The sequence below is a fragment of the Acipenser ruthenus genome, chromosome 17 (genome assembly GCF_902713425.1).
Source record: "Acipenser ruthenus chromosome 17, fAciRut3.2 maternal haplotype, whole genome shotgun sequence".
NCBI lineage: Eukaryota > Metazoa > Chordata > Actinopteri > Acipenseriformes > Acipenseridae > Acipenser > Acipenser ruthenus.
Genome location: NC_081205.1, coordinates 10,962,007 through 10,988,192, shown reverse-complemented (window position 1 = coordinate 10,988,192; position 26,186 = coordinate 10,962,007). Strand labels below are relative to the sequence as shown.

At 39.6% G+C, this 26,186-nt stretch overlaps 2 protein-coding genes and 1 long non-coding RNA gene across 5 annotated transcripts; all 3 read left to right on the top strand.

The window, feature by feature from the left end:
- Positions 1-1,002: 1,002 nt before the first annotated feature.
- On the top strand, positions 1,003-8,397 carry LOC117423554 (ficolin-1-like). The gene is made up of 8 exons (XM_034039539.3): positions 1,003-1,225; positions 1,842-1,982; positions 2,744-2,797; positions 3,058-3,108; positions 4,094-4,221; positions 4,462-4,591; positions 6,424-6,558; positions 7,904-8,397. The coding sequence occupies exons 1-8, from the start codon at positions 1,096-1,098 to the stop codon at positions 8,143-8,145; spliced, it is 1,011 nt and encodes a 336-aa protein (XP_033895430.1). The 5' UTR covers positions 1,003-1,095; the 3' UTR covers positions 8,146-8,397.
- Positions 8,398-10,235: 1,838 nt separating this feature from the next.
- LOC131697936 (uncharacterized) lies at positions 10,236-12,245 on the top strand. 2 transcript variants are annotated; one of them, XR_009307566.1, is made up of 3 exons: positions 10,236-11,036; positions 11,192-11,284; positions 11,496-12,245. It is a non-coding gene; the product is annotated as an uncharacterized LOC131697936 (long non-coding RNA). The 2 variants fall into 2 exon arrangements; XR_009307565.1 differs by having other exon boundaries at positions 10,248-11,036; positions 11,499-12,245.
- A 4,150-nt stretch (positions 12,246-16,395) lies between these two features.
- LOC117423112 (ficolin-1-B-like) lies at positions 16,396-23,861 on the top strand. Of its 2 annotated transcripts, none has more exons than XM_034038552.3 (8): positions 16,396-16,540; positions 17,154-17,294; positions 18,046-18,099; positions 18,360-18,410; positions 19,583-19,710; positions 19,951-20,080; positions 21,901-22,035; positions 23,369-23,861. In XM_034038552.3, the coding sequence occupies exons 1-8, from the start codon at positions 16,411-16,413 to the stop codon at positions 23,608-23,610; spliced, it is 1,011 nt and encodes a 336-aa protein (XP_033894443.1). In that variant the 5' UTR covers positions 16,396-16,410; the 3' UTR covers positions 23,611-23,861. The 2 variants fall into 2 exon arrangements, with proteins under 2 accessions (XP_033894443.1, XP_033894442.1); XM_034038551.3 differs by having other exon boundaries at positions 19,580-19,710.
- Positions 23,862-26,186: the final 2,325 nt, after the last annotated feature.

The following is a 26,186-nucleotide window of genomic DNA, read 5'->3' as shown; positions in this document are numbered from 1 at the left end:
TAACTTACATGGATAGCACAACAATAGCAATAGTACAGAAAAGACTTGTGACAGCAATTTATATGGGGGCTTAATAGCAGCAACAATAACAGGATGAACCATGATATAGTTACGTGAGCACGGGGGCCACAGCCCTCAGATAAATATCCTCCTCTTCAAAAGTTTTAGACACACCTCCTATAGCATGAGGAATATGCGTGGCGTGTGTGCTACGTCACGTAAGTCATGACAGTGGAGAGTGAATTTAAACTTAGGAGTGTCTAAACTGCGTGGAAACCTGGCCATAGTTAATTCAGTAGTAGTTGACTTGCTATGCCTGAGTGTTCAACTCAGGCTTTGATTAGCTTAGGCTAGAGAGAGTGCAAGGGAGTGAAAACAAAGCTGGTGACTGTACCTGTTTAGCTGTGTATAGATCTGCTTGAATTATCCAATAAAGAACCCAACAACCTCAGTGGAATCATTATTAGCAACATTTCATATTCTACATCATCATAAATAATAATATTTGAATATGTTATAGTTTAAAGCTATTCATTAGGCTTTACCTGTAACTAATGTAGTTTAACCATACCATACACAACAGTAATTCTTTAGTTTTAACTCAGAGGGGGTAACATACCTATAGCCCTGGTTAACCTAGTGCCAGCCCTGAATAGGAAATATCCACCAGTTAGTGTTTGGTGGTCACGCTTAGCCCCGCCTCCAGTCCATGTGAGGGGCGTGGTTATGAATGTGCCGAAGCACAGCCGTGGGAGCTAGATCTGTACACATCCAACTAGATCATGTTCTACTTTATTTGTTTGTTTCTTTATTAATATCCCTTGTCCTGTACAAAATATATTGTTTCATAGCCTGTACTGGAACGTGTATCTGTTTTGAAAACAGCTGTTTTGTTAATAAACTGAATATCTGAACCATGCACTATTTGCTTTGGACTCTATACATGTTCTGGAGCTATGGTGGAAAGGTTGCGAAACAGCTGAGCCTTACAATACACTCAGGAATAGAAATATTCCAGCGGTGGGGATTTAGGTTCAGTTAAAGGCAGGAAGTCTCGAGTATCTATATTGGTGTTTCTCCGCAGTAAACTTCACAATGATAAAGGACTACAATAGAAAAAGAGGCACTCACACTAATACTAGGAGAATGCTTCTCCAGAAATTAACAAATGTATTACTTATACTGTGCTTTACTTCATACACCAATGCTGAACAAACCTGCCCTGGTAAGTACTGTTACTTACTTTAAAATGTTACGCAACATTCGTTTTGTTTGCTGGGCGAGGCAGGGGGAAGAGAGGAGAACTTTATCTTCAGTACATGGGTTACAGTGGCAAGGAGACATTCAAATTGGACATTTCAACTTGGGGAGAAAATGGAGGAACAAATAACCTCACTTGGAGTTTTCTAATAATAATAATAATGAATCCTTGATCTGCATATCATAAAATACAGGTTGATGTGCTAATGAAGAATAAAGGGGAGGTGGGTTTTAAACCACCATGCATTGGGAGAAATTATAAATGTGAATATGTGAACACTTGTGAAGCACATTATACAATCTAAACTAGAGAAATTATTATTAATTGGCCCCTTTCTAAATCAAAGGAAGTGCTGAAATGCAGATTCACCTTTCCTCTACTTTTTCAGCTACTCTTTCCAGTTTGCAGACCTTCTCAGCTCTGTATTTAGTGGGTTTGTATCTTGTGTTTACAGATGCAATTTCTTTCACCGTGATAAGGTTGCATCACTGTATAACTGACCTCTTTATTTTAATCAAACTTCCAGTTTGTTTTCGGTATACACGGATTCCTTCTGAATCTGCACTCTCTTGTGTTCCAGAGGTGAAACTGGTGGGTCTGAATAACCAGGAAAGGCTGACTATCCTTCAGGGGTGTCCGGGATTTCCTGGGGTGCCGGGGACCAATGGCATTCCGGGGATCCCGGGCAGTAAAGGGGAACAAGGTTCTGTGGGGGCTAAAGGTACCGTAACCCTTAACATGAAACTGAGCTTTCTTTGTGCCAAACAAATGAAGCAATCAGTGCTAATATAAGCCTATTGACATTTCCTGCCATTGACGTCCCTCTAAATTCCAGGCAGCTGGAAGTGTTTGTGCTTTTCATTTACGCAACTCTGTCAGGGCTGGGAGTGGGGGAATGCAGCCAATGGCTATGTCTGTGTTTTCCTTCTTCCTTACCCCTTTCATTTCCCCATTGCTAATATGAGTCCACTGCAGATTTAGTTTGTATTGCAATCTTAACATTGAGTTGGATTGCAAACTTAACAAACAAAATGTATGCGATTGAGAAGCAATCAAATACATTAGAAATCTAAAAATATATCCAGAAAAAACACACAAAGCACAAAAATGACATATAAAAAATACACAGCTGTGGGAGCTGTGGCTGTTTGTTTGCATTTGCAGATTGAGTTGTTTATTTGAGGGATAAGAATGGTCTGCCTTTTGTTCGTGTTATGTTTTTCATGACATTTTCGTTGTCTTTATCATGTATTTTTGTTTCATTCATTCTATTCCTGAGTAATCCTGTTATTTTCCAACTTCTTGCTATCAGCATTCCTCCTTTTATTTAGGGATGTTTTCTTACAGGGATGTTCAGTTGGGAGTTTTCTGAGAGTTAGTTCTTGTCAGAACTCTATTATATGTGCAGTAGCTTGAGTAATACCAGTATACAGTAGAGAGTGTACCGGATGTACTTCTAAAAGGTCTTGTATGCTTTTATAGGAGCGAAAGGTGAACCTGGAGCCTTTGGGAAGATGGGTCCAGTTGGTGACAAAGGTGAACAGAATGCTTGAATTCTATAAAACTGTATTTAGATTTCACTGGTGAGGTATATACTTGTGTTCTAGTTTGAACAATATTATCACATTTCAATTCCTCCAGAAGAGGCACCCGGTGTGCTAGCAAAGGCCTCAAAGGCCTGTCCTCATGTCAACATTTCCTCTGTTCTTATGATAGCTCTGAACAAAGGGGTGTGTCTAGGAGAGAGTGGATCAGGGTGTCTGTTTTCTGAACTACTTTATACTGTGGCTTTTTAGGAATGAAAGGTGAACCTGGGCCAATTGGAAAGGTTACACAAGGAGACAAAGGTAAATCTGTTCTATAGAAATATTTAAATGGCAAGGCTTTTGTTATCTGCAGGTACCCCATGTTACTTTTTCTTCTAGTTACAGTTTTGAAGGTACAGTGCAATTATAAATAAGTTTAACCTCTTAATCACTCTTATGGTCTTCACCTAGTCAAACAATATACCTTTATAGAGGTCTTTCATACCATGGAACCAGTTATAAGGCGGTATGGTCATGGCTCCCATTTGCTCCATATTGGCACTGCACCAGTGCTTTCATTCTTGTTATAAGCTGGAACACGAACAGCACGGTCTCGTAACTATGGCCCATGACTACAGCATTGTATGAACTTAATGAAGTATCCTGGCATAAATAAACCTTTTCTGAATCTGAACAAGAATTTCAGCCAGCCTTCTTCCCAACAATGCTCTTGTGATATGGGGTAAAATCACTTAATACAGTAAACAAAAAAAGAACACAAGAAATGAGTAGGAAACAACTTATCCATATTGAAAATGACTACAAAGAACACTTCATTGGCTGATATTGTCTGGCACCAGAATACCTGACTTATTGTTTGACTTCAATTGAAGTCCATTATTCATTGCAATCTACATAGTCTCTCCTGCACAGGGTCCCTGGGACTTACTGTATGACAGCAATACTGCCCAATCTTAGAGGAAAAACATTCTGGTACAGATGAGGTTTAATGATAAATAAAAAGTGTGGAGTAGTGGTTAGGGCTCTGGACTCTTGACCAGAGGGTTGTGGGTTCAATCCCAGGTGGGGACACTGCTGCTGTACCCTTGAGCAAGGTACTTTACCTAGATTGCTCCAGTAAAAACCCAACTGTATAAATGGGTAATTGTACGTAAAAATAATGTGATAACTTGTAACAATTGTAAGTCGCCCTGGATAAGAGCGTCTGCTAAGAAATAAATAATAATAATAATGATGAAAACCTCATTAAAATGACATTTGAATGTATGTTGTGCTATCAATGCAGGCGCTAAGAACTGTAAGGAGCTGCTAGAAGAAGGACACACACTGAGTGGCTGGTACACAGTGTACACGGAGAGCAACAAAAGCATCAGTGTGTACTGTGACATGGACACAGACGGAGGAGGCTGGCTTGTAAGTCATCCCACAAACCCTTCCCTCGTTCCTTAGCTCTGAGGTTCCCAACCTGTGGTTAAAAACATCCCCTAATTTGGTAAGTGTGTAAACTTAAATAGGTTCAGAAACCACAGGCTGCCGAGTGACTTTCATTACTCTGCTTGGCTGGAGAGAGTTCAGAGACAGTAATACAGATATGTCACAGTATTTGTTTCTTTCTCAAATCTAATCTTAAAGTTATTGTTGATGCCACTGCAGGTATTCCAGAAACGTATGGATGGATCAGTAGACTTCTTTCGGGACTGGAATTCATACAAGAGAGGATTTGGCAGCAAGTTGACAGAGTTTTGGCTGGGGAATGACAACATTCATTTATTAACATTAACAGGTACATTCACTACAGGTTACATACTATCCTGCCTAATGACAGTGTTGAGCAACCCACTGGTGGACACAGTGTCTCTGTCATATACACTTATCCTAGCATATCATTGTCCACATACTCTCCAATATGAATTATGAATTCAGAGTGATGTCTATCTGGCTATTTCTACCATGCTATCTGAAGAAGACAGAAGCTGAAACGTTGCAGCCAATTATTAAAATATAAAGTATTTCTAGTATTCTGATTCTGTTTTGTTTTGCATTGTGTTTAGTTCTACTTAGATATTGACATTTTTGAAGTTGAAGAACACACTGTCTGAAATGTCCTGAACTTACAATTATAATATATCAGTTTATGTAAACTTTACTTCTCTTTTTACTTTATTTCTTTGTTTAACACCTCCCCGGTCACGGAAGCGTACAAACGCACCACAAACCTGCCTTTAATTCCAAAATATCACAAGATGTAGCAGGTGTTGAATATAAAAGTACTAATGTAGCCTGACTACACATGTTCAGTGCAATAAGGCACCGAACAAATTAAAAATCCTTTAGGTTCTTTTTATTCAGATGACAGATCTAAAAATGTAGGAACAAGGTCGCCAAGAAAATCACACAGATACATTTTAACAAGTGTTTGTTTATTGTAAACTTCCAATAGCAACACCTAGTTTCAAACGGTACTGATAATAAAACAACAATTCCATTCACCTACTAACAGGTAGCAAGATTTCAAGCAGTTAAACAAGGTTCACATGAATGAGGTCATGGATTAAAGTGCAAATGCAACAACGCTGTTACCCAGCAATAAAGTGGAGATACACATTCAAAGACACGGTAAAACTGTCACAATAAAAACAATACCGCAGTATAAAAGTACAAATACCCCCCCATCGCAATATAGCCTATTCTGTGCACTTCTTAAACTGCAATCGACTACCAAATAGGCTAAAAACACTCGATCGCGCTCATTATTCAACACAGGCATACCATCAGCCCAATATTTATTGTCGGGATGCTCCATTTACTGGTCCGTTTCCGTCTCTCACTCATCGTTCCCCGCTCCAAACACTGTGTTCCACTCCTGCACAGACATATAAACACCAGGATGGCCATCCTGTTTGTAGAAACATGTGCTATTGATGAAATTGATCAATAATTCAATTACTAGGTGCTCAACAGGGGAAACATAGGGAAGCGGGTGGAGAAGCCAACATAACGTGATACAAACCAATTATCAAAAAGTGTCAGACAACACAAAGCGTGCACTAATCAAATCAATTAAACAATCTTATAAAAATAATAACATACAAGTGTAAAATAAATATGAACAGGGCATTCTTGACCCTGTTACATTTGCATATTTCTTTTTTTATTTTATTTATTAGATCTTTGTAGGAGTCTGGATTCTTTGTTTTCCAGCTTTGTATTATCAACTCCTCAAATGTTGCTAAGTAACAGGGAATTGATCTACTTGGAGAGAAGTTCAGTTTGGGTGAAGTTTGCAAACTTTCCTAAAAGCTCCTTCCCAGCAGAGTGGTTTTTGATCGCCCTGCCCCCGAGGTATTGTGTGCTTCCCCACATCTTCACAAAATCAGCTTCTGTGAGTCTTGTTAAGAAGCAGCCCTGCAGGCAGAAAACTACAATAGAGAATGATACAGAACACAATAATATCAAATGAATCTCTGATCTCTCACGTCTACATATAAAACTTGAATTCCATCCCAGGGTTCTTGAGGCTCTTGTGGTTTCCAGAACCCCTCAATGAAATGACAGCCTTGTTAAGTACAGTTGGATGTACATTGTTCCTAATATTTACTATTATTATTCTTACAGGTTCTCATGAATTACGTATTGATTTTGAAGACTTTGACAATGTAAAAACCTTTGCAAAATACCAGTCATTTAAAATCCTGGGGGAATCTGAGAAGTACAAGCTAGTACTGGGTAAATTTACAGGTGGTACCGCTGGTAAGTTTTCTTTTTAATTTCCTAGTGCTATAAAATGTTTATGATTGAAATATAATGCATTTACACCCCCTATGCAAATTGTTTAAATGTGACTAATCTGAACACATACATGTGAGATTTACTGATGGGCCAGTTTCTAACTGAGAACTCAGATCTATCCTCCTCCAATCACAATTTGACAATACGAATGATTGGCTTTTGAGACAAAAGCACCATTTATATTGAGCCAGATTCACAAAGCCTTAATGAAAGAACGCTTTTTCAAAGGGCCAAATGCAATTCACTTTTAGCCTGATAAACAAATTTAATTTTGCTTTTATTTAAACATCATTTGTGATGCATCAAAATACAAATGTCTTCACAATCACTTATGTACAATTAATAACATTACACCCATTTCACAATGTTATGGGACATGTACTTGAACGCCATTTGAAACCACACCTGTTCATTTCCATCAGCAGTGTATTGCGATCAAATCCATTTCAAGTGGGACGCTGTCAGCTAGGATTGAGGGCTGGCAGATGTCACTCTTGCACTGATGGTGGAGGTTACCTATTGCAGCCCAATGGAAAGAACTCGAGGATTTTATATCTCAAACTGCAGCAAAAAGAAATATGTTTGACTCTTTGTGTAATGTCCTGTTGCTGATTGGACTGTAGACTGGAGATGGAGCTGGTGGCAGCCCCTGTTTGCTACTGGAATGAGATGAGATTTGAGTTTTACACACCGTTTTCATGGTGCAAATAACAGTATCTGCATGTCATTGGTTTTTATTACAAGAGAACTAAAATTATGGACACCACTAAAACTGTTCTGGTCACCTCGTTACAAAAAGGATATTGCTGCTCTAGAAAGAGTGCAAAGAAGAGCAACCAGAATTATCCGGGTTTAAAAGGCATGTCGTGTGCAGACAGGCTAAAATAATTGAATCTGTTCAGTCTTGAACAAAGAAGACTATGCAGTGATCTGATTCAAGCATTCAAAATTCTAAAAGTTATTGATAATGTCGACTCAGAGGACTTTTTCGACCTGAAAAAAGAAACAAGGACCAGGGGTCACAAATGGAGATTAGATAAAGGTGCATTCAGAACAGAAAATAGGAGGCACTTTTTTACACAGAGAATTGTGAGGGTCTGGAACCAACTCCCCAGTAATGTTGTTGAAGCTGACACGCTGGGATCATTCATGAAGCTGCTTGATGAGATTCTGGGATCAATAAGCTACTAACAACCAAACGAGCAAGATGGGCCGAATGGCCTCCTCTCATTTGTAAATGTTCTTATGTTCTTATGTTCTTAAAACATCTGTCTTATTTTAATTTGGACTTTTGTTTTGACCTTAGGTGACTCTCTAGGGGGTCATAACAACATGCCATTTTCTACGAAGGATCAAGACGTGTCTTTGAGTAAGTGCCCTGAGACATATAAAGGAGCATGGTGGTATAATGACTGCCATAGCTCCAACCTAAACGGTCTTTACCTGAAAGGGTCCCATGTGACCTATGCAGATGGAATCAACTGGTCTTCAGGGAAAGGATATAATTATTCCTACAAGTACACTGGTATGAAAATTAGGCCGAGCTAATAAAATAGATCCATTCTGTAAAGTAACTACGGAAATGCTTGCTCTAAATGAGATATTAGTGTAGAGAGCTTCTTACAGTGTGCATTAGAAAGCTGCAAGTCCTAGCACTGCTTCTGAGAATTACTCTATCATACATTTACCTGCACCTAATTTCAATAATGTTTTTTGCATTCATAAAGCATTGCTTTCCAGTCTTTGACTTCTGTTGTCATTCCTGGATTGTATAATCATAATAAATAATTTAGCAAGCTATACGTTTAGTAGTTTTTTTTATTGCAATTTTTTTCTGTGATTTTGTATTTGTTAAATTGTTCTGGACTTGTGATGTATTGAATTGGCATCTCAGCCCATTGAACTGAATGGAAAGGCAAGGTCTGGACATGAAGCGCAAACCATACTGTTCACAGACGAACTCCTTGCTGTGCAACTGAAGAGCAAGCTCTGTAGTCGAGAGGTAGGTACGTGTCTTATGCTGATGTCAGGATTAATAACTCATCAGCCACAAGGAGGAGATCTATTACAAAACCAACAACAGGTTTGAACAGGTTTCATGAATTTCCAACTTATCTTATTCATAAAATCTGATTATTTATGAGATGAGCTGTTCAAAACGAGGCAGCAGATTTGCATACAGTAAGCGATACTGAACAGGAGCCCATCCATTGCCATGGAATAAATGATTGACTTTCTACAACCCAAGAGGCAGAGATACAAAAAAGCAGTTTATTTTTATGAAACCCCATTTTACATAGAACAATATGTATGGTGTAGATACCAGGAGACAAGGATACCAGACTGTAACATGGACTTGATTCTCCTTCCCTGGGAGCCTGCTCCATGGCTGAGGGCCTGTTCAGGTTCAGATGACGGATGGTGAGGACATTCCAACTCTACAAGTTACCTGCCGGCTATTCAACAAGGCAAAATAACCATTCTCACTCTGAATAAATAGGAGTAGAGTAATACAAAGAAGTCCTGGCCCATTTTACAGTATGCTGTGCTGTGTATGGGTGAGGAGTTCGGATATTTGTTTTAGAGATAGCTGAAATATGTAATAATTAAAGTTATATGCATTGATAAAAAGTCCACATTTAATGATTTGAGTGATGGGTTCAGTATTAAGGTCTGTCATCGTTATGTAGGGATTACAGCCAAGTTAAAGTAAAGGGTTACTCTACATAACCCTTCTGCCAAAACCAGGCTTCTCTTTGAAAAGATGGAATGCATTATTCTTGTTTCTGAAAACAAAACATTTAAAAAACTCACATAAAAACATACTTTTATATCTGTTGAAGAAAGATAAACCAAATAGTCAAAAATGTTTGTATTCTCTTTTGTGAGGAAGCAAAACATTTAGTAAATGGAAGAACGTTTTCACCAAACATTGCAAAGTTGTGACGCAAAGAATGCAGTTGGTTTAAACTCTGCCGTGAGCATCTATTAAAAAGGGAGTTAGACAATTGTCTCAACGGTGTCTTGTTTAACTTGACCATTTTATCACATACTGTATCAGCAGTGTGGAGTAGTGGTTAGGGCTCTGGACTCTTGACCGGAGGGTTGTGGGTTCAATCCCCAGTGGGGGGACACTGCTGCTGTACCCTTGAGCAAGGTACTTTACCTAGATTGCTCCAGTAAAAACCCAACTGTATAAATGGGTAATTGTATGTAAAAATAATGTTATATCTGTATAATGTGAAATAATGTGATATCTTGTAACAATTGTAAGTCGCCCTGGATAAGGGCGTCTGCTAAGAAATAAATAATAATAATAATGTATCCATGTAGCAGATTTCACATCTTTATATGTGGGTCCTTTTATTCTGTTTTTGTAAAATAATGTAATTGAAAAACGCTGTTTACATGCATTGAAATATTAATGATCTAAAATACAAAAATAAAAGATAATCTGAAGAATTGAGAGTCACAGCAGTCACTCAGGCACGTGACAATAATAAAGCAGTGACTAACCGATATATGAACTCGATTGATAGGAAATCTCAGGTATTGCCACAGTGACTAACCTATTGTGGCACAGGAGAGGTATGTAAAGGGTACAATAGTAAAGATGTTAATATTGTACATAATAAAAATGTAAAACGGGATGGCACATTATATAAAAAACTCAATTTCCCAACATCAATAGCGCAGCCAGCCAGTGCCGCCTGGGTAGAAGCAGTAGATTTAAAAAGCTGGCTGAACGAGTGAGAGAAGCAAGAGAGTGGAGAGTAGAAGGATGGAGTAAGAAGAGGGAGGAATGGAGAACACAGAGCGAAGCTCTCTACATCGCATACATTGAACAAGCAGGTAGGACACCTTTAAAAGCAAAGTAGTAAATCTTCTAAATATTATTGATGAGTGCATTAAAAAGATTGTATTCCCTGAGAATACGCAATAATTATTCAGCGGGGTTGTTGTGGATTTACAAAGCAAGCTGTGTGTCTGCAAGTGTTGTGTTTCATAAATCCAACGACCGGGATATACAAAAACAAAGCTTGAAGAAGGGACACCATGCTGTAAGGAGCCAGGAGCCAGGCTTAAAGCACGGGAATCAGAAAGGATGGAGACAGTGAGTACTTTTTCATACACACCGCGGGAGTCACTGTTTTGTTAATGAATGGGACTGTGGCAGAGCAGGGCTCTGCCCTTAGAAATACTGGCAGGGAAGGAGTTAAATTCTCCTCCCTGCCCAGGTTGATTGTGTCAGGTGGGAGCAATCGGTTAATTCATTATCCAATTAAGGACCCAGCCACCTGGCATAAAAGGAGGCCTCAGCCTCCCATTTGGGGGAGAGAGTTCTGGAAGGAGAAGGAGCCAGTGCTTTGTGTGTGCTGGTTTGCTGGTTGTTTTTGAATCCAGTGAAGGCAACACCCAGCCTGGAAACCTTTATTTTTGTAAGTTTTGCTTTTTGTTTTGAGTTTATTTTATGTTTAAAATCTTTTTGTTTGGCCCTTGTGCCTATTTATTTGATTATTTTTGTTTATTAAAAAACTTTATTTTGAACTTTAAAACTGTCTCTGAGTCTCAAATGTCTGTCATCTTGTTACAGGGACTGTTTATTTTTGGGCTGATGAACCTGCACCAGTTTGGGATTGTAATTATACCACTTTTACCTGTGGAGAAGAGATCCACAGGTCTACCGGTGGGTTGCAATTAATTCATTTCTTTGTGTTAGAGAAGTTTTCAGTCTACTGGTGCTGGTTTTAAAAGGGCAGTGTTTAAATCTCCTGCAATTGTTAACAGGAGTAGAATAACCACTCTGAGACCAGATTTGTTTTAACAAATGTTTATTTTAAGCTATAAAAGCTTTGAGTTATAAAACGGGTTTCTTTTACTGCCCATGTGTGCCAAAGCAGGATGGGTTTCCAACGTGTTCCAGGAGGAGGAGCCCTGTGTACTTGGAATTGTGTTTGTTTCAACTAACACCCAGGTAACAGTAATGTGCTGTTCCTCCAGAAGGGACACCTGTGAGCTGTCCACAGTGCAGTACCAAAATGATCCAAGCGTGGCTGCCTCTACTTACCTGCAAGTTCCAATTCCTCAGCGCCCTCTGGTGGACATTCCAGGAAACCTGTAAAAGTAATAACTAAAAGCAAACGGAGTTCATACAAATGTGGAATGGTACTCCACTCACCTTGTAACTCTACGCCTGAGGATCCAAGCTGCTGTTGACAAGAACTCTGGAAAATAACTCTGGATTGTGGTGTGTAATAATATATGTAAACATAACTTTGTTATTTACATGTTCTAAATTGAGTCAGCAATCCTGCAATTACATGGGCCTCACAGTCCACACTATATAGGAACTTGATTTATAGGAAATCTTGGCTATTCCCATAGCTATCCTGGTTTGAGCAACATTCAAAAAGAGACATTATGGACAGCTCTAATCACTCTATCACGTACAAAACAATATTTTATTATCCATGGGTATATTTGAGATTTGCAGTCAAAAAGTGGAAAACCTGTTTCCTGTTCTCCTTGATGAGTGTAACAGGTGATGATTGTGTTGAGCCATTGTGAGATTTTAAAGTCTGCTAAGGCATTATTGTTTTGATTATACTGTGTCTGTATAGTAATAAAAATAAATTTAAAAAAAAAAACTAAGTGTTCAGATAGTACTCTGTGATCCAACACGCTGTCTAATCCAGTCCCAAACGATGCCAAATTGTACAGATTTTACTGCACGCATCCAGAGAACTGCTTGTCCAATTGTGACTTTGTTACAAACACTCATCATGTTTTTGAGCATTTCAGAATCTGATAATAGATGATGTAACGTTTCTCTCTGTTCATCTGTCTTTGCTGATGTCATTTGATGATATTGATTAGGGGTCTGTGTCTGTACATCCTTCCATCTGTATGGCACACGTACATTTTTGGGATAGAGAACCACTTATCCAATTATCGTGAAACTGGGTATTACCACTATCTAGCATAAGATTAATTAGCATTACCTGTAAATAATCACTATTTTTCCAACCCCAGTCGAAGTCAAAATCCCTTTGTTCAGAAGGCATTCGTTCAAGATTACTTTTCTTTTTGTAATCAACACTCCCAACACAATTCCCATTGCAAGCCGTATCGGGATACTGCCCCACCAAAGACATAAAAAATCAGAAGGCTCAGGGAAATGACAGGGGAAAAAAAACGATGCCTTTTAAAATTGGTTACGTCTTTAAAAGTAACTCCCCTGAAGTGTAGCTTTTCTTTTAATTGTCTACATAAAAACAATTAATACATTTTGTTTTTAATTGAACAAAAGTACAAAAAGCCGCAGCAAGCTCCTCCCCCAAGGGATCCCTGTTTCAGGAGCTGCTCTCTCACTCTGCAGAAGTCACATTTCAGCTTCAAGTGAAAGTAAACCATTACCCATCTCCTATTCCATGAACAAGAGCGTGTTCTTATCTATCAGAGGGAAATGTGAATACAACTTGAAAAACCAGAAAGAGAAAAAAATGAGAAGTCTCTTTGGAGTACTGTGTGTAGAGAACACCTTCCTCGAGGTATTTCTTTTCTGTTTTATACAGCTTAAAAATATTTCTAGCTTTTCTATAAAGAAAAATAAACAAGCAAAGAGATCTTCATCACTATCCGGAATTGAGAACTACCACTGTTGAAACATGACATAATAAATTAACCAGAAAAAAACGGTTTCGTCATAACCATTCCCAATATACAACCAAGTGCCAAGATGTGAGACAGTGTCTGATTTTGAAACTGCCTGAATTATAACTGAACTCAATGTGCAAACCAGCTTTAACTGCAGTTAGGCAGCACAACACAGTGAACTCCTTATTAATAATTTGTTTATTTATTTATTTACATTTTTATAGCGCCTTTAGCCAAAAATATACTACTCAATTTGCGAAGGATCAAGAGGTGTTTCATACTGTGCCAATACAGGGATTCAAATCTATATTGTGGAATGCATGTGTGTTTCTTACAATCTTTTATATTTTTACAGAACTTTCCCAGAATTCAATCACGTGATCTGATCTGTACAGTGTTTCCTGGTTGGCCTGCGATATGCATCTAGGAGACAGTGCTGTGGTATGGGGGTTGTATTTGTTTTTTTTCATGATGTGTGTGAATGCAAAGGGACAGTGTGTAGTTAACTGCTATGCACAGAACTACCCCTCCACTCTCTGTCCGTTTCCACCAAACATTACCACCCTGGATCTTACAACAGCATTGAAAAAATACTTAATCAGAATTTCTCAAGTGTCAGAGGGCTGAGAACGCTCCATGTGAAGTTTAATCAAATCAGTGCAGTTGATCATGGGGCTTTTCAAGACAACCCAGAGCTGTAGTAACTGGACATCTCAAACAACAGGCTGCAGAGAATTTCAGCAGTGCCCTTTCGAAACACCTGGCTATCACCTACATGTACAGGGAAATTCACCTAGGACCTCAGTTTGACAGTCTTCAAAACCTCCACATTCTGAAGCTTGGCAAACCTCACATTTCTTCCTTCAGGCAGAACACCTTCCGAGAACTCGGTGGCCTTCCTCAGAAGGAATTTCATCTCGTTACTGGAAACTTGAGGGAATACGAGCAGTCTTTGAAAAGCTGGCTCTGGAGCTAAAAATGTGGCAACATACAGAGCTGATGAAATCTGTGATTGATGACATTGCAAACCCAACCAAAAGATTAAACCTCTTACGTGTTGATCTCAAGAGAAGTGAAAAGCTTGTGCCATTGAGTACCTCATTTGAAAATTCCCAAGATACTTCGGTAGGCGTTAAGAATGTTTCTACAAATTCTGTACATTCTTGTGAAGCAGTGGAACTGTGTCAAGCATTGAATAATTAACCTTGGATTCCCTTATTGAACAAAGAGCGTGTGAAATAATAATTCCACATCCTGACCAAATAACATGGAAAATATTGTTTTTGTCCAAAACAATCCAATATCTAATATGTTTACAGAAATAGCAACACTGGTTAAAGTACTGAGGCAGTTAACTCAATTGTCTATAATGTCAGTCTTACCTTTATACCAAGTGCAGTGTCAAAAGCACTGGACCATTTAGAGGCTTTAAGTCTTACCTTTTATACCAAGTGCAGTTTCAAAAGCACTGGACCTTTTAGAGGCTTTGACTGCCTCCCTGCTCTCTGGAGGTCTTGGACTTGAGCTTCAATAATATCACTGTCTTAACTAACATTGAAAAGATGAGAAATCTCACGGAAATCTGGACACAAGGTATTCTGCTAGGCAGAACTGCCCCCCTGTCCTCTCTGGGAATCCAGCATGCTGACAGAACCACTATCACTGGAGTGAAAACCAGTCTGCTGACAGCCTTTAACCCCGCACCACCAGAGCCCCAGAGAGAGAGCCCCACGCCACCAGAGCCCCAGAGAGAGAGAGAGCTACGCACCACCAGATCCCCAGAAAGCGAGCCCAAAGCCGCCAGATCCACAGAGAGAGAGCCCCGCACCACCAGAGCCCCAGAGAGAGAGCCCCACACCACTAGAGCCCCAGAGAGAGAGATCCCCATGCCACCAGAGCACCAGAGAGAGAGAGCTACGCACCACCAGAGCCCCAGAGAGCGAGCCCCAAGTCGCCAGATCCCCAGAGAGAGAGCCCCGCACCACCCGAGCCCCAGAGAGAGAGCCCCGCTCTGCTAGAGTCCCAGAGAGAGAGCCCCGCTCTGCCAGAGTCCCAGAGATAGAGCCCCCCTCTGCTAGAGTCCCAGAGAGAGCCCCATGCCACCATACCCCAGAGAGAGAGCCTCGCTCTGTCAGTGTCCCAGAGAGAGAGCCCCATGCCACCAGAGCCCCAGAGAGAGAGAGCTACGCACCACCAGAGCCCCAGAGAGCACCCAGCATCGCCGCCCGAGAGAGTGCCCCATGCCATGGCTGCAGCACCCAGCCCTCGCCAAACAGCAGCTGGGTTACAAGGTTGCTGTTGGGGCTGTGCTAGCTAGCCTCTGTCTCGCTGTGTGGAGGTGAGCAGCGGTCCCAAGAAGCACGGACCCAGGAGGGACTGCAGTCCAGGACTGGCACGGCGGTCTGGGATTGGTGGCTGCCCTGGAGCCCCGTGATGCGGCCCAGACCATGAAGCGGTCTTCACATTGCATCGCCCTCAAACGTGCCGCCAGGAACCGGCCGTTGCTGTCCTCCGCCCTGGAAACCATACAGGCTACCAGGTCAGTGCTTCCCGGACTGGATTTCTTTAATATATTTCTTGCACACTGGTTTTTCTGAAACTCGTAGGTCATCGTGGTATTCTGTTTCTTTTGCGGTTCCTTTGCAGACCCTCATATTCCTCAGGAACATGATGCATGATGCTGTGTAGAACCTTATAGCGGAATATGTTTTCGGGCTTTACCTGTAACTAATGTAGTTTAACCATACCATACACAACAGATTCTTTAGTTTTAACAATTAGTGTTTGGTGGTCACGCTTAGCCCCGCCTCCAGTCCATGTGAGGGGCGTGGTTATGAATGTGCCGAAGCACAGCCGTGGGAGCTAGATCTGTACACATCTAACTAGATTGTGTTCTACTTTATTCATTTGTTTCTGTATTAATATTCATTGTCCTATACAAAATGGATATGTTTTGTTTTATAGCCTTTATTGGAACGTGTACCTGTTTTCAATAGTCCTTTAGTAATAAACTGAATATCTGAACCTAGCACAAACTATTTGGTTTGGACTCTTCACATTCTTACAGTACACTCGGGAATAGAAATATTTGAGGAGGGCTGATTCAGGTCCAGCCTTGAGTATAAAAATGGGTGTTTCTCCACGGTAAACTTCACAATGATAAAGGACTACAATAGAAAGAGAGGCACTCACACTAATACTAGGAGAATGCTGCTCCAGAAATTAACAACTGTATTACTTATACTGTGCTTTACTTCATACACCAATGCTGAACAAACCTGCCCTGGTAAGTACTGTTACTTACTTTAAAATGTTAGGCAGCATTCGTTTTGTTTGCTGGGCGAGGCAGGGGAAAGAGAGGAGAACTTTATCTTCAGTACATGGGTTATAGTGGCAAGGAGACATTCAAATTGGACATTTCAACTTGGGGAGAAAATGGAGGAACAAATAACCTCACTTGAAGTTTTCTAATAATAATAATAATGAATCATTGATCTGCATATCATAAAATACAGGTTGATGTGCTAATGAAGAATAAAGGGGAGGTGGGTTTTAAACCACCATGCATTGGGAGAAATTATAAATGTGAATATGTGAACCCTTGTGAAGCACAATATACAATCTAAACTAGAGAAATTATTAATTGGCCCCATTCTAAAAGAAAGGAAGTGCTGAAATGCAGATTTACCTTTCCTGTACTTTTTCAGCTACTCTTTCCAGTTTGCAGACCTTCTCAGCTCTGTATTTAGTTGGTTTGTATCTTGTGTTCACAGATGCAGTTTCTTTCACAGTGATAAGGTTGCATCACTGTATGACTGACCTCTTTATTTTGATCAAACTTCCAGTTTGTTTTCGGTATACACTGATTCCTTCTGAATTTGCACTCTCTTGTGTTCCAGAGGTGAAACTGGTGGGTCTGAATAACCAGGAAAGGTTGACTATCCTTCAGGGGTGTCCGGGATTTCCTGGGGTGCCGGGGACCAATGGCATTCCAGGGATCCCGGGCAGTAAAGGGGAACAAGGTTCTGTGGGGGCTAAAGGTACCGTAACCCTTAACATGAAACTGAGCTTTCTTTGTGCCAAACAAATGAAGCAATCAGTGCTAATATAAGCCTATTCACATTTACTGCTATTGACTTCCCTCTAAATTCCAGGAAGTCGATCAACTTTGTAGACAGCTGGAAGTGTTTGTGCTTTTCATTTACGCAACTCTGTCAGGGCTGGGAGTGGGGGAATGCAGCCAATGGCTGTGTCTGTGTTTTCCTTCTTCCATACCCCTTTCATTTCCCCACTGCAGATTTAGTTTGTATTGCAATCTTAACACTGAGTTGGATTGCAAACTTAACAAACAAAATGTATGCGATTGAGAAGCAATCAAATACATTAGAAATCTAAAAATATATCCAGAAAAAACACACAAAGCACAAAAAATACACAGCTGTGGGAGCTGTGGCTGTTTGTTTGCACTTGCAGATTGAGTTGTTTATTTTAGGGATAAGAATGGTCTGCCTTTTGTTCGTGTTATGTTTTTCATGACATTTTCGTTGTCTTTATCATGTATTTTTGTTTCATTCATTCTATTCCTGAGTAATCCTGTTATTTTCCAACTTCTTGCTATCAGCATTCCTCCTTTTATTTAGGGATGTTTTCTTACAGGGATGTTCAGTTGGGAGTTTTCTGAGAGTTAGTTCTTGTCAGAACTCTATTATATGTGCAGTAGCTTGAGTAATACCAGTATACAGTAGAGAGTGTACCGGATGTACTTCTAAAAGGTCTTCTATGCTTTTATAGGAGCGAAAGGTGAACCTGGAGCCTTTGGGAAGATGGGTCCAGTTGGTGACAAAGGTGAACAGAATGCTTGAATTCTATAAAACTGTATTTAGATTTCACTGGTGAGGTATATACTTGTGTTCTAGTTTGAACAATATTATCACATTTCAATTCCTCCAGAAGAGGCACCCGGTGTGCTAGCAAAGGCCTCAAAGGCCTGTCCTCATGTCAACATTTCCTCTGTTCTTATGATAGCTCTGAACAAAGGGGTGTGTGGAGGAGAGAGTGGATCAGGGTGTCTGTTTTCTGAACTACTTTATACTGTGGCTTTTTAGGAATGAAAGGTGAACCTGGACCAACTGGAATGGTCACACAAGGAGACAAAGGTAAATCTGTTCTATAGATATATTTAAATGGCAAGGCTTGTGTTATCTGCAGGTACTCATGTTACTTTTTCTTCTAGTTACAGTTTTGAAGGTACAGTTACAATTATAAATAAGTTTAACCTCTTAATCACTCTTATGGTCTTACACCCTAGTCAAACAATATACCTTTATAGTGGTCCTTCATACCATGGAACCAGTTATAAGGTGGTATGGTCATGGCTCCCATTTGCTCCATGTTGGCACTGCACCAGTGCTTTCATTCTTGTTATAAGCTGGAACACGAACAGCACGGTCTCGTAACTATGGCCCATGACTACAGCATTGTAAAGGGGGAGCACTGTAAATAATTGTCACGCTATGAACTGTTAATGTAAAAATCTTATACTTAACTACATTACATCCACAACCACAAAAACAATACAATTTATGAAACCAGTTATGATGTTTGGCCCTCACCCTCCATATGGAAATACACTCCAAGAAATGAAGTATCCTGGCATAAATAAACCTTTTCTGAATCTGAACAAGAATTTCAGCCAGCCTTCTTCCCAACAATGTTCTTGTGATATGGGGTAAAATCACTTAATACAGTAAACAAAAAGAGAACACTAATCGATCAGGGAATAAATGAAATATTTCAAATGTAAGAAATGAGTAGGAAACAACTTATCCATATTGAAAATGACTACAGAGAACACTTCACTGGCTGATATTGTCTGGCACTAGAATACCTGACTTCTTGTTTGACCTCAATTGAAGTCCATTATTCATTGCAATCTACATAGTCTCTCCTGCACAGGGTCCCTGGGACTTACTGTATGACAGCAATGCTGCCCAATCTTAGAGGAAAAACATTCTGGTACAGATGAGGTTTAATGATAAATAAAAAGTGTGGAGTAGTGGTTAGGGCTCTGGACTCTTGACCAGAGGGTTGTGGGTTCAATCCCAGGTGGGGACACTGCTGCTGTACCCTTGAGCAAGGTACTTTACCTAGATTGCTCCAGTAAAAACCCAACTGTATAAATGGGTAATTGTATGTAAAAATAATGTGATAACTTGTAACAATTGTAAGTCACCCTGGATAAGGGCGTCTGCTAAGAAATAAATAATAATAATAATGATGAAAACCTCATTAAAATGACATTTGAATGTATGTTGTGCTATCAAAGCAGGCGCTAAGAACTGTAAGGAGCTGCTAGAAGAAGGACACACACTGAGTGGCTGGTACACAGTGTACACGGAGAGCAACAAAAGCATCAGTGTGTACTGTGACATGGACACAGACGGAGGAGGCTGGCTTGTAAGTCATCCCACAAACCCTTCCCTCGTTCCTTAGCTCTCAGGTTCCCAACCTGTGGTTAAAAACATCCCCTAATTTGGTAAGTGTGTAAACTTAAATAGGTTCAGAAACCACAGGCTGCCGAGTGACTTTCATTACTCTGCTCGGCTGGAGAGAGTTCAGAGACAGTAATACAGATATGTCACAGTATTTGTTTCTTTCTCAAATCTAATCTTAAAGTTATTGTTGATGCCACTGCAGGTATTCCAGAAACGTATGGATGGATCAGTAGACTTCTTTCGGGACTGGAATTCATACAAGAGAGGATTTGGCAGCAAGTTGACAGAGTTTTGGCTGGGGAATGACAACATTCATTTATTAACAGAAACAGGTACATTCACTACAAGTTACATACTATCCTGCCTAATGACAGTGTTGAGCAACCCTCTGGTGGACACAGTGTCTCTGTCATATACACTTATCCTAGCATATCATTGTCCACATACTCTCCAATATGAATTATGAATTCAGAGTGATGTCTATCTGGCTATTTCTTCCATGCTATCTGAAGAAGGCAGAAGTTGAAACGTTGCAGCCAAATATTAAAATATAAAGTATTTCTAGTATTCTGATTCTATTTTGTTTTGCATTGTGTTCAGTTCTACTTAGATATTGCCATTTTTGAAGTTGAAGGACACATTGTCTGAAATGTCCTGAACTTACAATTATAATATATCAGTTTATGTAAACTTTACTTCTCTTTTTACTTTATTTCTTTTTGTAACACCTCCCCGGTCACGGAAGCGTACAAACGCACCACAAACCTGCCTTTAATTCCAAAATATCACAAGATGTAGCAGGTGTTGAATATAAAAGTACTAATGTAGCCTAACTACACATGTTCAGTGTGATAAGACACAGAACAAATTTAGGTTCTTTTTATTCAGATCTAAAAATGTAGGAACAAGGTCGCCAAGAAAATCACACCGATTCATTTTAACAAACGTTTGTTTTATTGTAAACTTCCAATAGCAACACATGGTTTAAAACAGGGCTTGTATAATAAGACAATAACTCCATTAACCTATTAACAGGTAGCAAGGTTTTAAGCAGTTAAACAAGGTTCACATGAATGAGGTCATGGATTAAAGTGCAAATGCAACAACGCTGCTACCCAGCAATAAAGTGGAGATACACATTCAAAGACACGGTAAAACTGTCACAATAAAAACAATAATACCACGGTATAAAAGTACAAATACCCCCCCATCGCAATATAGCCTATTCTGTACACTTCTTAAACTCCAATCGACTACCAAATAGGCTAAAAACACTCGGGCCGTTCGCGCTCATTCAACACCGGCATACCATCAGCCCAATATTTATTGTCGGGATGCTCCATTTACTGGTCCGTTTCCGTCTCTCTCACTCATCGTTCCCCGCTCCAAACACTGTGTTCCACTCCTGCACAGACATATAAACACCAGGATGGCCATCCTGTTTGTAGAAACATGTGCTATTGATGAAATTGATCAATAATTCAATTACTAGGTGCTCAATAGGGGAAACATAGGGAAGCGGGTGGAGAAGCCAACATAACGTGATACAAATCAATTATCAAAAAGTGTCAGACAACACAAAGCGTGCACTAATCACATCAATTAAACAATCTTATAAAAATAATAACATACAAGTGTAAAATAAATATGAACAGGGCATTCTTGACCCTTTTACATTTGCATATTTCTTTTTTTATTGATTAGATCTTTGTAGGAGTCTGGATTCTTTGTTTTCCAGCTTTGTATTATCAACTCCTCAAATGTTGCTAAGTAACAGGGAATTGATCTACTTGGAGAGAAGTTCAGTTTGGGTGAAGTTTGCAAACTTTCCTAAAAGCTCCTTCCCTGCAGAGTGGTTTTTGATCGCCCTGCCCCCGAGGTATTGTGTGCTTCCCCACCTCTTCACAAAATCAGCTTCTGTGAGTCTTGTTAAGAAGCAGCCCTGCAGACAGAAAACTACAATAGAGAATTATACAGAACACAATAATATCAAATGAATCTCTGATCTCTCACGTCTACATATAAAACTTGAATTCCATCCCAGGGTTCTTGAGGCTCTTGTGGTTTCCAGAACCCCTCAATGAAATGACAGCCTTGTTAAGTACAGTTGGATGTACATTGTGCCTAATATTTACTATTATTATTCTTACAGGTTCTCATGAATTACGTATTGATTTTGAAGACTTTGACAATGTAAAAACCTTTGCAAAATACCAGTCATTTAAAATCCTTGGGGAATCTGAGAAGTACAAGCTAGTACTGGGTGAATTTACAGGTGGTACCGCTGGTAAGTTTTCTTTTTAATTTCCTAGTGCTATAAAATGTTTATGATTTAAATATAATGCATTTACACCCCTTATGCAAATTGTTTAAATGTGACTAATCTGAACACATACATGTGAGATTTACTGATGGGCCAGTTTCTAACTGACAACTCAGATCTATCCTCCTCCAATCACAATTTGACAATACGAATGATTGGCTTTTGAGACAAAAGCACCATTTATATTGAGCCAGATTCACAAAGCCTTAATGAAAGAATGCTTTTTCAAAGGGCCAAATGTAATTCAGTTTTAGCTTGGAAAACAAATTTAATTTTGCTTTTATTTAAACATCATTTGTGATGCATCAAAATACAAATGTCTTCACAATCACTTATGTACAATTAATAACATTACACCCATTTCACAATGTTATGGGACATGTACTTGAACGCCATTTGAAACCACACTTGTTCATTTCCATCAGCAGTGTATTGAGATCAAATCCATTTCAAGTGGGACGCTGTCAGCTAGGATTGAGGGCTGGCAGATGTCACTCTTGCACTGATGGTGGAGGTTACCTATTGCAGCCCAATGGAAAGAACTCGAGGATTTTATATCTCAAACTGCAGCAAAAAGAAATATGTTTGACTCTTTGTGTAATGTCCTGTTGCTGATTGGACTGTAGACTGGAGATGGAGCTGGTGGCAGCCCCAGTTTGCTACTGGAATGAGATGAGATTTGAGTTTTACGCACCGTTTTCATGGTGCAAATGACAGTATCTGCATGTCATTGGTTTTTATTACAAGAGAACTAAAATTATGGACACCACTAAAACTGTTCTGGTCACCTCGTTACAAAAAGGATATTGCTGCTCTAGAAAGAGTGCAAAGAAGAGCAACCAGAATTATCCCGGGTTTAAAAGGCATGTCGTATGCAGACAGGCTAAAATAATCTGTTCAGTCTTGAACAAAGAAGACTATGCGGTGATCTGATTCAAGCATTCAAAATTCTAAAAGTTATTGATAATGTCGACTCAGAGGACTTTTTCGACCTGAAAAAAGAAACAAGGACCAGGGGTCACAAATGGAGATTAGATAAAGGTGCATTCAGAACAGAAAATAGGAGGCACTTTTTTACACAGAGAATTGTGAGGGTCTGGAATCAACTCCCCAGTAATGTTGTTGAAGCTGACACCCTGGGATCATTCATGAAGCTGCTTGATGAGATTCTGGGATCAATAAGCTACTAACAACCAAACGAGCAAGATGGGCCGAATGGCCTCCTCTCATTTGTAAATGTTCTTATGTTCTTAAAACATCTGTCTTATTTTAATTTTGACTTTTGTTTTGTCCCTAGGTGACTCTCTAGGGGGTCATAACGACATGCCATTTTCTACGAAGGATCAAGACGTGTCTTTGAGTAAGTGCCCTGAGACATATAAAGGAGCATGGTGGTATAACAACTGCCATAGCTCCAACCTAAACGGTCTTTACCTGAAAGGATCCCATGGGACCTTTGCAGATGGAATCAACTGGTCTTCAGGGAAAGGATATAATTATTCCTACAAGTACACTGGTATGAAAATTAGGCCGAGCTAATAAAATAGATCCATTCAGTAAGGTAAATACGGAAATGCTTGTTCTAAATGAGATATTAGTGTAGAGAGCTTCTTGCAGTGTGCATTAGAAAGCTGCAGGTCCTAGCACTGCTTCTGAGAATTACTGTAACATACATTTACCCGCACCTAATTTCAATAATGTTTTTTGCATTCATAAAGCATTACTTTTCCAGTCTTTGACTTGTGTTGTCATTCCTGGATTGTATAATCATAATAAATAATTTAGCAAGATATACGTTTAGTAGTTTTTTTTATTGCAATTTTTTTCTGTGATTTTGTATTTGTTAAATTGTTCTGGACTTGTGATGTATTGAATTGGCATCTCAGCCCTTTGAACTGAATGGAAAGGCAAGGTCTGGACATGAAGCGCAAACCATACTGTTCACAGACGAACGCCTTGCCGTGCAACTGAAGAGCAAGCTCTGTAGTCGAGACGTAGGTACGTGTCTTATGCTGATGTCAGGATTAATAACTCATCAGCCACAAGGAGGAGATCTATTACAAAACCAACAAGCTGTTGTTCAAAACGAGGCAGCAGATTTGCATACAGTAAGCGATACTGAACAGGATCCCATCCATTGCCATGGAATAAATGATTGACTTTCTACAACCCAAGAGGCAGAGATACAAAAAAGCAGTTTGTTTTTATGAAACCCCATTTTACATAGAACAATATGTATGGTGTAGATACCAGGAGACAAGGATACCAGACTGTAACATGGACTTGATTCTCCTTCCCTGGGAGCCTGCTCCATGGCTGAGGGCCTGTTCAGGTTCAGATGACGGATGGTGAGGACATTCCAACTCTACAAGTTACCTGCCGGCTATTCAACAAGGCAAAATAACCATTCTCACTCTGAATAAATAGGAGTAGAGTAATACAAAGAAGTCCTGGCCCATTTTACAATATGCTGTGCTGTGTATGGGTGAGGAGTTCGGATATTTGTTTTAGAGATAGCTGAAATATGTAATAATTAAAGTTATATGCATTGATAAAAAGTCCACATTTAATGATTTGAGTGATGGGTTCAGTATTAAGGTCTGTCATCGTTATGTAGGGATTACAGCCAAGTTAAAGTAAAGGGTTACTCTACATAAACCTTCTGCCAAAACCAGGCTTCTCTTTGAAAAGATGGAATGCATTATTCTTGTTTCTGAAAACAAAACATTTAAAAAACTCACATAAAAACACTTTTATATCTGTTGAAGAAAGATAAACCAAATAGTCAAAAATGTTTGTATTCTCTTTTGTGAGGAAGCAAAACATTTAGTAAATGGAAGAATGTTTTCACCAAACATTGCAAAGTTGTGACGCAAAGAATGCAGTTGGTTTAAACTCTGCCGTGAGCATCTATTAAAAGGGGAGTTAGACAATTGTCTCAACGGTGTCTTGTTTAACTTGACCATTTTATTACATACTGTATCCATGTAGCAGATCTCACATCTTTATATGTGTGTCCTTTTTATTCTGTTTTTGTAAAATAATGTAATTGAAAAACGCTGTTTACATGCATTGAAATATTAATGATCTAAAATACAAAAATAAAAGATAATCTGAAGAACTGAGAGTCACAGCAGTCACTCAGGCACGTGACAATAATAAAGCAGTGACTAACCGATATATGAACTCGATTGATAGGGAATCTCAGGTATTGCCACAGTGACTAACCTATTGTGGCACAGGAGAGGTATGTAAAGGGTACAATAGTAAAGATGTTAATATTGTACATAATAAAAATGTAAAACGGGATGGCACATTATATAAAAAACTCAATTTCCCAACATCAATAGCGCAGCCAGCCAGTGCCGCCTGGGTGGAAGCAGTAGATTTAAAAAGATGACTGAACTAGTGAGAGAAGCGAGAGAGTGGAGAGTAGAAGGATGGAGTAAGAAGAGGGAGGAATGGAGAACACAGAGCGAAGCTCTCTACATCGCATACATTGAACAAGCAGGTAGGACACCTTTAAAAGCAAAGTAGTAAATCTTCTAAATATTATTGATGAGTGCATTAAAAAGATTGTATTCCCTGAGGATACGCAATAATTATTCAGCGGGGTTGTTGTGGATTTACAAAGCAAGCTGTGTGTCTGCAAGTGTTGTGTTTGATAAATCCAACGACCGGGATATACAAAAACAAAGCTTGAAGAAGGGACACTGTGCTGTAAGGAGCCAGGAGCCAGGCTTAAAGCACGGGAATCAGAAAGGATGGAGACAGTGAGTACTTTTTCATACACACCGCGGGAGTCACTGTTTTGTTAATGAATGGGACTGTGGCAGAGCAGGGCTCTGCCCTTAGAATTACTGGCAGGGAAGGAGTTAAATTCTCCTCCCTGCCCAGGTTGATTGTGTCAGGTGGGAGCAATCGGTTAATTCATTATCCAATTAAGGACCCAGCCACCTGGCATAAAAGGAGGCCTCAGCCTCCCATTTGGGGGAGAGAGTTCTGGAAGGAGAAGGAGCGAGTGCTTTGTGTGTGCTGGTTTTCTGTTTGTTTTTGAATCCAGTGAAGGCAACACCCAGCCTGGAAACCTTTATTTTTGTAAGTTTTGCTTTTTG